Genomic DNA, 10,927 nt, shown 5'->3' with positions numbered 1-10,927 from the left:
TGGGTTATCATGAACCTTTAATAGACATTAATTACATGATATACATAGTGTTTCATTGAAACAAGAGCGTATCATTCGCAGGAATGGCCTCTTGTACATGAGGAGCGCTTCACCCCTCTCGGGTCTGAGTACAGCATTTTAGTAGTAAGGTGAAAGGTGTGTGTGTGTCAGGGCCGATCACAAGCCTATAGGAACCGTGTGCTCACTTTGACATTCACAGCCAGATGAAGAGGGGCCGATCAGGGGCCCCGACACACACCTAGGGACATCTAAAGCCATTTTAATATTTCAAACATGTTGAGTAAAATTGAGAAAATAACAAGAATGAACGACAGCATATATACACTTCATTTGTGGTATATACACATATGTACAATATATATATATATATAAATATAGTAAAATAGATTAAATTACACTGATGTTTTTCCATAAATAACGGCTGGAGAGTAACATGTTGGATGACACATGAGGTTTAGCTGTTGGAAGCACAGTGTGTGTGTGTGTGTGTGTGAGAGAGACGGTGGTCACATGACCTCTCCATTCACCACACTAATAACAGCTGATTAGTGGACGACACACACTCCTCTGTCTGTCAGTCAATCGTCTCTCGTTCATGGCGTAACTTCAAGCTGCCGATGGCAAACACTGAAAAGGTAAGTCAAGTTAAACACTAATGGTCTCTTTTCCCCTCGGCAACAACGTTCTGCCATTCGATTCTGCGGTTTACAAAGCAAAACAACTGACAATCATACGGTCAAGCTTTCAAGTCAACATGAAGCGACAACCAGCTACTCGTTTATTTCTGTAATGTGACAAATGTTAGAGTGAAACAGGATATTCAACTCTTTTTTTAATCATTATTCGCTATTAGTGCATTTGTATTAATGTTTTAGAAAAGCTGAATAACCTAAAACAGTCAAAAACAATGAATGAGTAGTTATTTGACTGCTGGTAAACATCATTTCGATGTGACGTCAGCTGAGCAGCCATTTCAGATAATGTGCAAGGATGAAATGTTCATCATTAGACCAAGAATGTGTAGTTTTGATGATAAAAATGTTATTTCTGAACATTTTGCAAACATTATGGGAAAGTTACTTTTGGATGTTCTCTGAATGTTCTGAAACAAGCTGCAACATTTAAAAAATGTTACAGTAACGTCCAACTTTGAACGAACGTTCTATTAGCGTTACTGGAAGGTTCTTTTAACATTTTTGGAACGAACGTTCTGTTCAAGTTTGTTAATAACCTTTGCTAGAACGTTCTGCAAACATTCCCTGTTAGCTGCGTCTCATGTTGACTGTGAAGCACCCATCGTTGTCTTCAGGGTTTAAATAAGTTACAGTAAATTCATTCAGCCGTTCCACCTGTCTGAAATCAACAACTACAAATCAATATTTGTTCATTAGTAGATCTACACGACAGGTAAAGGTGACTCAAGTAGTACAGTATAAATGGCATCGTAACGAATGCGTTTAAAGCACAGCCAAGATGTGCAAAATTACAGTTTTTTCACATTTGCTGAAAAAAGAGTAAGTGCTTTTCTACATACAAACACCAATATTTTTGGCAAAGGTACAAACGGTTCGAACACGCATCTGCAGGCGACGCTCCGCTCAGTGTTGATCGTGAAATCAGTTTTGGTTGTGAGTACGAAACGCCTAACCTGAAAACAGAGAATGATGCACGTGTGCGACGTACCACTGAAAACTCAGCTGTACCGGAAGAACAACACAAAAGAAAAGCAAATCAACCAAAAAAAGAAGCACAACAATACGAGTGGATCACCATCTGTGTGGCCTAACAGCATACTGTACAAAGTTCAGGACATTCTCTCAGAATGGGATGTTTGTCTTTGCTCTGTGCTGGAAATTGAGCAGCTTCTTCTAGTTCTCAGTTGCAGTGTAAGCGGCTCAGTTCCGCCCATCTGCCTGTCAATCAGGGTTAGGACACGCCCACTAGTGGCCGTCGGCGTGCTCGCCTGAAGATGCTGCGTTGTGGATCCAGTCTGCGATGATCAAAGCCATGCTGCAGATCATCACCATGAATCCCACGATGAGGAACAAAGTCGCCTGAGAAGAAGGAGAGTGTGATGAGACATACTGAGTCGATCGCAGGTCAAGAACACACGTGTTCGGTCAGATCATGTCTTACCCCGATCTTCTGGACAGATTTCATGGACTCCTTCTTCACCAGTTTGATGTAGAAGGCCGAGGGAAGGATGAAGATCAGCATAGCAGCAGCGGACGCACCTGCAGGGAGGCCAAAAACACATTTAAAACATTTTTGTTACTTGAAATAAAAGAAAAATATTGATATAAAAGCTGTAAATAAAAAACTTAGATATAAATATAAAAAAAAAAACCTAAGCTTATTTTATTTCAGTTTGTTGACAAGGTAACATTTCTAATTTATTATTACTAAAATAACTAAAACTGAAATAGTAATTAATAAAAACTATAGAGACATATTAAAAAACATGAAATCAAATAAAATATTTTAAACGTATTAAAAAAAAAAAAAAAAAACTGAAAAAAAAAAGCTTTTCAGCTTTTTGAAAAGGAAACATTTCTAATTTTTTTTGGTTGAAGTAGTAAAACAACTAAAATTTACAGATTATTGAAAACTTTATATATGTATTTTTAAAACGACAAAAACAACAAAATTACTAAAACTTAAAAAATTTAAATAAAGCAGAAAGATATATTATTTTATTATTAATGATACTAAAATTGTATAATGCAGTTCAGAGGTTACATATTAATGTTTTAAAATAAAATTACTAAAAAATATTAAATTATAAAAAATTAAATGTGACCCTGGACCACAAAACCAGTCATAAGGGTCAATTTTTGAAACATATAAAAGCTGAATAAATAAGCTTTCCGTTGATGTATGGTTTGTTATGAAAGGCTGAGATACAACTATTTGAAAATCTGGAATCTGAGGGTGCAAAAAAATCTAAATATTGAGAAAATCGCCTTTAAAGTTGTTCAAATGAAGTTCTTTGCAATGCATATTACTAATCAAACATTAAGTTTTGATACATTTACAGTAGGAAATTTACAAAATATCTTTATGGAACATAAATTACTTAATTAAAACATTAACTTGTCCTCATGATTTTTGGCATAAAAGAAAAATCAATCATTTTGACCCATACAATGTATTGTTGGCTATTGCTATAAATATACCCCAGCGACTTAACACTGCTTTTGTGCTCCAGGGTCAATATATGATATTACAATAACACTGGCACACACACGCGCAATGACATCACTTCCTGTGTCCCACTTACCGATGAATCCGAAGATGTCTCTGATGGTGGGAACGAAGATGACGAGGATGTTGACGCAGACGAGCAGAGCGACGGTGATGCAGATGTGACGAGGCCAGCTGAAATCTTTGGAGGCGCCGAGCAGCTGGTTGACTGAGGTGCGGATCTGAAACGTAAAAAAAAAAAAAGTCAACACTCCTGCAATGTTTCTGTCTGTTTCCACACCTGTAAATGTGCTGGAATACTCACTGGGAAGAGAACCACGGGCACCGTCAGCGTCACGGCGGTCAGGACGGCAAAACGCACGATCAGAAGCACCACGTCGAAATTGTAGACCTTTGAGTAAGTGTGCAGGAGCTCGGGTTCAACGGCCTCTGCGGAATAAACCATGTTTAGTTCAGACTTACTACAAAAACATAATCTATACATTGTTTATGGAATGTTTTTTTTTTCTTGTTTGTCGAACGGTTTTTAAAAGTTACATGTCGTTTCAGAATGCTCAGAGAACATTTAAAAGTAACGTTCATATAATTGTTTTCAAAAATGATCAAACGGAATGTTCCCTTAACTTTTGCATAACAAGGATTAACATTTCTTAAAATGTAAAAAAATTGACATTTTGAACATTTAGAAAACATTCAGAAATAGTGTTTTCATAACTTAATGTAAACTGTAGTAAAATGTACTTAGAACATATTTTTGTTAGTTGAGACGATAATTTTTATTAATATTTTCTTTTTATATTTTTATAATTTTAAAGATTTAGTCATTTTTGTTGTGTTATTGTCATTTTTAGTAGTTTTATTTATTTAATTATTTTCAGTTGTAGTTTTAGTTATTTTGGTTCTTTAACAACTAAAGAAATAAACTAAGAAATAAAATGACCATATATGACAATTAGAAATGTAACCCTGCCAACTAGCTTTTTTTTTGTAATGTTATTATTTTTTTCAGTCAATGTTTATTTTATTTCAAGTAACAAACATGTTTTTTAAGGTTTAGTTTTAGTAGCCCTGCTCTGAATGGTGAAAAACACAGCTTATTGTCAACAAATTCACTGTAACTTTGTCCTGCACATCAAACAAACTATCCCACAAAAATGTTATTTTTCCATTTGCCGAGTCTGAGAAATCCCTGCGTTGCATAACATTTCCTGTCTTTCAGGGAAACTTAAAAACATCAAACATGATGTTCTATTCCTGCTGCGGCAAACAGCTGAACGCCTCAGACTCTTTCCCGAATCTTGCGAAACCGACCGGAGCCGTGGAGAGACTCAATGCTGGCTTGCTGCCGGTTCAATCCGGTGCGCTCTAACAGACACACCTCCGTTTAAAACAAACACTGCCTCACTGTATATTTCAACCTGCCACTGGACTATAAAATGTGTCGTAACACGTGTTTGGAAGACATTCAGGCTCTGATGTGGGCGCGCGTCTGCGTTTTGCTCACCGTTGAAGGTCAGGTATCCAAACAGAGCAGCCAACAGATACATGACAAACATTCCCAGGAACGAGACATTTGCAACGTTCTGCATCTTCCTTCTGGAACGACTGCAGAGAGAGAGGTAGAGAAAGAGTTAGTTTACTTTGTATAGTGAGGTTGAACTCACAAAAAGCAACCTGTAGCGATTAAGTATTTTATTTGTAAGTGTTAAAGTCGCACTCACTCTTTGAGCTCCTCGTACATGGGCAGAATAGCCGGGTGGCACACAAACGCGAAGGTCAGGATGGGCACCGCATACACAGTCTAAGATAAAACAATAAAGTTCGATCACCACACACTCCTTTCACTCAAATGCAAATATCCGAATGCAAATATCCGTCTCGTACCTGTGAGTTGAAGACGAAGTACTTGGGTTTGCAGCACTCTTCATCAGTAGTGTTGACCTGCGGCTGAGAGACGTTCACTGTGATGTTAATGAAGTTCTCCGGTAACGGACAGGGGATCTGGAACTTCTTGTAGATCACCTGAAGAACAAAAGCAGGAGGGATCGTCTCATCAGACTAACAATAGCAGCTCCAATGACACTCTTGCTTTCATCTGCATATTTATTTCTATGTTAAACAAGAGCAATTTAAGTAAAACTGAGCAATTTATCTCAGTGCTCACCACAATCAGGAAGAACACCATGCACAACAAGGAGAAACCGCTAGTGTATCCCAGATAACCTGAAATGAAACACAAACCATAAGGATCAACATAAACCACACTAAAATTTAAGTCACCCACATTTAATTTTTCTAAAATTACACTAAATTTATTTGTATAATATATTTTTTTTTTTTGTAATTTAAAAATTTTATAATAATAATAATAATAATAAATAGTAAAAATGTTAATTATAGTAATGGTTGCATTTATTTTGTTCATAATTTTATTATTTTCACAAAAACTGCCACATATCACCCTAATATATTATATATTTTTTCTCAAATTGTGTAACATTTTTTATAATAATACAATATAATATATATATTATAATAATAATTTTATATATTTATAATTAACATGTTTTATTATTTGTTGTTATTCATGATGAACATGAAAACGGTCACATTTCACCCTCATATATAATCATTGTTTGCTATAATTGTATTATGCTAATTTGTATATTATTTATTTATAATGTTACCATTTTTATAATACTTTTATGTATTATTTTCTTAATAATATAATAATCTATTATATTATAAATATCTATTATTAAGTCACTTCAGCCTCATATTTTATACAAATGTTTTTTTCCCTAAAATAGAATTACTTCTATTTCTATAATAATTCTATTTAATATTATAAAAATAATTGTAAAGTAAATGAAGCATCTTTAACTGTATTTTATGGTTTTACAGGGAACAAGCTTAATTTTCTGTATGCAAAATATAATTTTGTAAATAATAAATAAAATAAATTTTTAAAAATGGGGTATAATTTTATTACTTTGCATTTGGGAACACTTACCCAGGTTTCTAAGCAGCGAGAGCGGCAGTATGATAGCCATAGTGACGATCAGCACCAGATAATCTCCATTAGTGTACCACGAGCTGCAAAACACACCACAGACATCGATATTAGCATGCTGAGGGAATGACACGCAGCTGCTCTGCAACATCCTCTTTCACAAACACAAAACTCTAGAGCATGTTTCACTTCTGTCTTGTGGCTTTGGGCTCCATGTAGGGGTCTTAATCTTTCATGTCAGTGTTTGTTGTATTGGGTCACTGTCACAAAGCTCTCAATCTACGTCTGTGAACAGACACTCAGACCCCCCCGATCGAACAGCTGTACAATGAAGCGCTCACACTGTTCTGCCCAGAGCTGGAAAACATTCCAGCACAACAACAACAGCATCAGCCTGTGCTGTCCAGTCCTCGCACAGCTCCGGACATCAGCGCACATGTGACGGAAATAAATGAAATCTTACTTGTCATTGCTGTCCAAGAAGGCCTTAATGACGATGGGGAGCTCGTACTTCACAATGTAGAGGTAGCTTGCCATAGCTGGGATTGAAAGAGAGTTTGAAAACATTTTAGCGCCTTAAAACAAACCAAAATATCACTTGCTATCTGCACATTTCCAGGTAACAAATTTGGGTTATAAAAACATTGTGGGAACATTGTTTGGAAATGTTTCTAAAATGTTGAAATGTCCAGTTTTCTTGTTAAGATTATAACGTTATTTGAAGGTTACAAAAGCATTTCTTAGAATGTTCTATTAACTCGATTTCCACCGAAAATCAAATGTTTTTTTTTAATGTTTATTTTTAACGTTCTAAAACGTTAAAATGTCCAGTTTTATTGTCGTGATTATAATGCTATTTAAAGGTTACAAGTATGTTTCTTGCAATTTTATTTGTACCCAAAATACGTTATTTGATCTTTTTATATTCTAAAACATTTCTTAAAATGTCTATTAACTCTATTTTCACTGAAAATAAAATGTTTTTAAATGTTTATTTTTAACATTCTAAACCTTTCTCGTCGTGATTATAATGTTATTTAAAGGTTACAAGTGTGTTTCTTGCAGCATTTGATAAACTTATCACAAAATACGTTATTTTTTATATTCTAAAATGTAAAAATGTCTAGTTTTCTTGTTGATTGAAGGTTACAAAAATGTTTCTTAGAATGTTCATCAACTACATATTTTCTCTCAGTATTACGAGAACGTATATTGAATATTAAGAAAGCTACAAGAAAGTTCCGTAACCATTACTTTAAGAATATTTTGTCCTCACATTTATAAAAAAAAAGCTAGTGAAAGTTGTGAGAATGTTTCCTGTTAGCTGGGTTCACATTACTAGTCGTACCTCCGAAGTTTTGCATGGTGATAGAGCAGGACGCCGCCAGTTTGCCGGGAATCCCGAAGGCCTTGTACCCCAGCTGTTCGTACACCAGAGAACCTGGACGGAGGAGGCAGAGCATTAAAACTCATACTTATCATGGTTAAAAATAGAAACATAGCAGCACAGAGAGAAGCTAACCTCCTTCATTGGCCGTTTTGAGCAGCAAATGGACTGAGTAGAGGGAGAAAATGGCCACGGCAACCAGCAGGATCCTACAGAAATGAACAAAAACACTTAATTATTAAAATCGCTCTCAAACTCTCTCATGGGTTGCAACGCTCTCTTTAAACACTAAACGTCAACATGAAGCAGCATTTTATCTCAGTGAGACAAGACTGCGATTGATTGGATGGATGCATTTTCACCAAACTGTGCACAGAAAGTCCAGGAATATGCATTAAGAAAAACAGAAAGCTCATGTTGACTTTCAGTGTTAAATTAAGATGACCTCAAGCGTTCGCTCCACCGACAACTGGACATAATCGACTGTCTGTGATGAGTCAAGTTGCGAACGAACACACACACACACACACACACTCACACACACACACACACACACACACACACACATGTGTTCATAATAGAGGGAGGTGTCTATGGATTAGACTTGATTACATTCTCACACACTCATTCATTCCACTGTCTGGAGCTCGCTTGATCTTGTTGCAACCTACGTGACCTTCAGTAGATTTCCACTTCACGTGCCTGGAGCTGACGGTCACATCTTTGTGATTTAACCCCTTCCTTAACCGCACAGTAAAGGTTTTCCTCAATGCATTGAATCAAATTCCGATTTAAATCGTTAGGATTATTCTGTGCACACTGGAAATCTCATTTCGGTTGCGTAAGAAATCATTCAAGTCGTTCTTTGATGGATTCCTGGAGATTTGGATTCGATTTAAAAATGCAGCATTGCTCCACCTGCAACACCTTTACATAACCGGCGGAAACTCCTCTATCACCAGATTAACACATACGGCTTTGTTTGTAAACACTAAGAAGAAGCACGACTTGCATTTACTTCCTGCACCAGAGCCGAACCGACTGACTCAGGTCAGCTGCACCAGATTTACACTGAACAGAATCTGGGGAAAATTGCTGTACTCCTTAACAGCACTAATTATTCTAATCAGGTCATTTTGGGACCTTTGTGTACATTCTGTTCATAGACTACACGATCACACACACTCACACACATGTGTTCATAATAGAGGGAGGTGTCTATGGATTAGACTTGATTACATTCTCACACACTCATTCATTCCACTGTCTGGAGCTCGCTTGATCTTGTTGCAACCTACGTGACCTTCAGTAGATTTCCACTTCACGTGCCTGGAGCTGACGGTCACATCTTTGTGATTTAACCCCTTCCTTAACCGCACAGTAAAGGTTTTCCTCAATGCATTGAATCAAATTCTGATTTAAATCATTAGGATTATTCTGTGCACACTGGAAATCTCATTTCGGTTGCGTAAGAAATCATTCAAGTCGTTCTTTGATGGATTCCTGGAGATTTGGATTCGATTTAAAAATGCAGCATTGCTCCACCTGCAACACCTTTACATAACCGGCGGAAACTCCTCTATCACCAGATTAACACATACGGCTTTGTTTGTAAACATTAAGATGAAGCACGGCTTGCATTTACTTGCTTCCCCAGAGCTGAAGCAGATTTACACCGACCAGAATCTGAGGCAAACTGCTGTTCTCATTAACGGCACTAATTGCCTAATCAGGTAATTAGCACTCGTGTAAATCACATTTGTGTATATTGTGTTCACAGATTAGAATACTCCCAAACTCACTGCTAACTCTTTTAACTAGAACTAACTAGGAAAGTTGGGTGGTATCAGCTTATGCAAATGTGCATGTACATTTTTAAAACTGATGTTTTTGGCAGTACGGATATAAAGAAGCACGATACTCACACAAACATGGCAATGCCAGTGTTGGCCATGGCATAGGAAAGTCCCAGGATTCCACTTCCCATGATGGCATTGCCCAAGTTAAACACCGACATCCCGAACGATGCTGAACCAGGGCTCTGAAAAACAGGAACAGTGATATTTATGTGTGTGAAACGGTAGTATCTGATGAAACCTCTCAGACCAGATCAACCACTTACATATTCAGCTTCGTATTTCTTCTTGCCCAGTTGATGATCAGAGAGGAAGTTCTGACTTTCTGCGTCCACATCGGTATATTGCATTCTGTAAGCACATCAGTGCATTAGATCAGCATAAGGGAAGGTTTATTAACTAATAGTGACTCGTCTCCAGGTCAAATGAAGCAAGTTTTACCCATTGAGGGGAACTTTGGTGGGACAGTGCTGATAACTCGTGTACTCGTTGCTGTTGGAAATGCTGCTGTCTATGTCTGGATCGACGTTAAAGCGACTCATCTTTGTGTTTGCAGGGGCTTTGATCATTCTGTAATGCAAAAAAAAGGTTTATACAAAAATATGCAAACATTTTACCTAAAGTTTGCCAATTATTATTATTACTGAAACATCTAAAACCACACCTTCATTGTAGTCTAATGATTATTTGGGTGTTCTTGTTTCAAAATCAGAAATAACCAAAGTGGTTATTTGACAGTCGGTTGCATGGGTGTTAATGCGGTTTAGAAAATGCATGTCCATGCATTGCTCAGCGGAGCCGCGCCTCAGCTCAGCAAATGGGCATCAGGTCATGTGACCCAAAATATGACGTCATCGAATGTTTATTTTTTTATATTCTAAGCACTTTAAAATGTCCAGTTTTCTTGATGTGATTATTTAAAGGTTACCTAACGTTATTTAAAGGCTACTAATAGTGACCCGTCTAGGTCAAATGAAGCAAGTTTTACCCATTGAGGGGAACTTTGGGGGGCATGTACTGGTTGCTGTTGGAACTGCTGCAGTCCATGTCTGGAGCACGGTCAAAACGACTCGTCTTTGTGTTTGCAGGGGTTTTGTTCATTCTGTAATATAAAACAATGGAATATTCTTCTTATTGTGCAAGGATTTAGGTTTTGCTTATCCATTGAGGAGAAAAAAATTGGCTATTTTTAGGGACATACACACCCACGAGCCTTCAATTTGGTGTTTTGTGTAAGAAATGATCTTGTAATTGGTTTGACTGATACAGTTTTAGCAACATTCACACTTTTCTGTACAGCTGATAAAGGAGGGTCTCTTATTTCTGACATCCCTGTCGTCTGTACTTGAGTTTTAATCGAAGTTAAAGTTTTATCTGCTTAATCTTAATTATGTTTTTATTTCATTATGTGTTACTGTCTCTCTCTCTCTCTCTCTCTCTCTCTCT

General features: G+C 36.9%; 1 protein-coding gene across 9 annotated transcripts in view; it reads right to left on the bottom strand.

Moving 5' to 3' along the window:
- Nucleotides 1-10,927, bottom strand: part of slc38a2 (solute carrier family 38 member 2) — a 14,406-nt gene continuing 3,479 nt past the window's right edge. For 4 of the 9 annotated variants that reach the window (XM_016279259.1, XM_016279262.1, XM_016279260.1 and 1 more), the window contains 15 exons: nucleotides 9,923-10,051; nucleotides 9,748-9,832; nucleotides 9,551-9,666; nucleotides 7,761-7,834; nucleotides 7,587-7,679; nucleotides 6,702-6,777; nucleotides 6,239-6,321; nucleotides 5,390-5,448; nucleotides 5,110-5,247; nucleotides 4,947-5,026; nucleotides 4,730-4,830; nucleotides 3,530-3,654; nucleotides 3,302-3,446; nucleotides 2,158-2,255; nucleotides 1-2,075 (listed from right to left, as the gene is read on the bottom strand). In XM_016279259.1, coding sequence (XP_016134745.1) covers nucleotides 1,962-2,075; nucleotides 2,158-2,255; nucleotides 3,302-3,446; nucleotides 3,530-3,654; nucleotides 4,730-4,830; nucleotides 4,947-5,026; nucleotides 5,110-5,247; nucleotides 5,390-5,448; nucleotides 6,239-6,321; nucleotides 6,702-6,777; nucleotides 7,587-7,679; nucleotides 7,761-7,834; nucleotides 9,551-9,666; nucleotides 9,748-9,832; nucleotides 9,923-10,051 — 1,516 coding nt within the window. In that variant the 3' untranslated portion in view covers nucleotides 1-1,961. Of the gene's footprint in view, nucleotides 2,076-2,157; nucleotides 2,256-3,301; nucleotides 3,447-3,529; nucleotides 3,655-4,729; nucleotides 4,831-4,946; nucleotides 5,027-5,109; nucleotides 5,248-5,389; nucleotides 5,449-6,238; nucleotides 6,322-6,701; nucleotides 6,778-7,586; nucleotides 7,680-7,760; nucleotides 7,835-9,550; nucleotides 9,667-9,747; nucleotides 9,833-9,922; nucleotides 10,052-10,145; nucleotides 10,441-10,469; nucleotides 10,584-10,927 lie in introns of those variants that run through there. The other 5 variants (XM_016279264.1, XM_016279269.1, XM_016279261.1 and 2 more) reach the window with 4 other exon arrangements.

The sequence above is a fragment of the Sinocyclocheilus grahami genome, unplaced genomic scaffold, assembly GCF_001515645.1.
Source record: "Sinocyclocheilus grahami isolate Dianchi unplaced genomic scaffold, SAMN03320097.WGS_v1.1 scaffold129.1, whole genome shotgun sequence".
NCBI classification, from domain to species: Eukaryota; Metazoa; Chordata; class Actinopteri; order Cypriniformes; family Cyprinidae; genus Sinocyclocheilus; species Sinocyclocheilus grahami.
The sequence above is the reverse complement of the archived record's forward strand: the minus strand, read 5'-3'. Positions and strand labels throughout refer to the sequence as shown.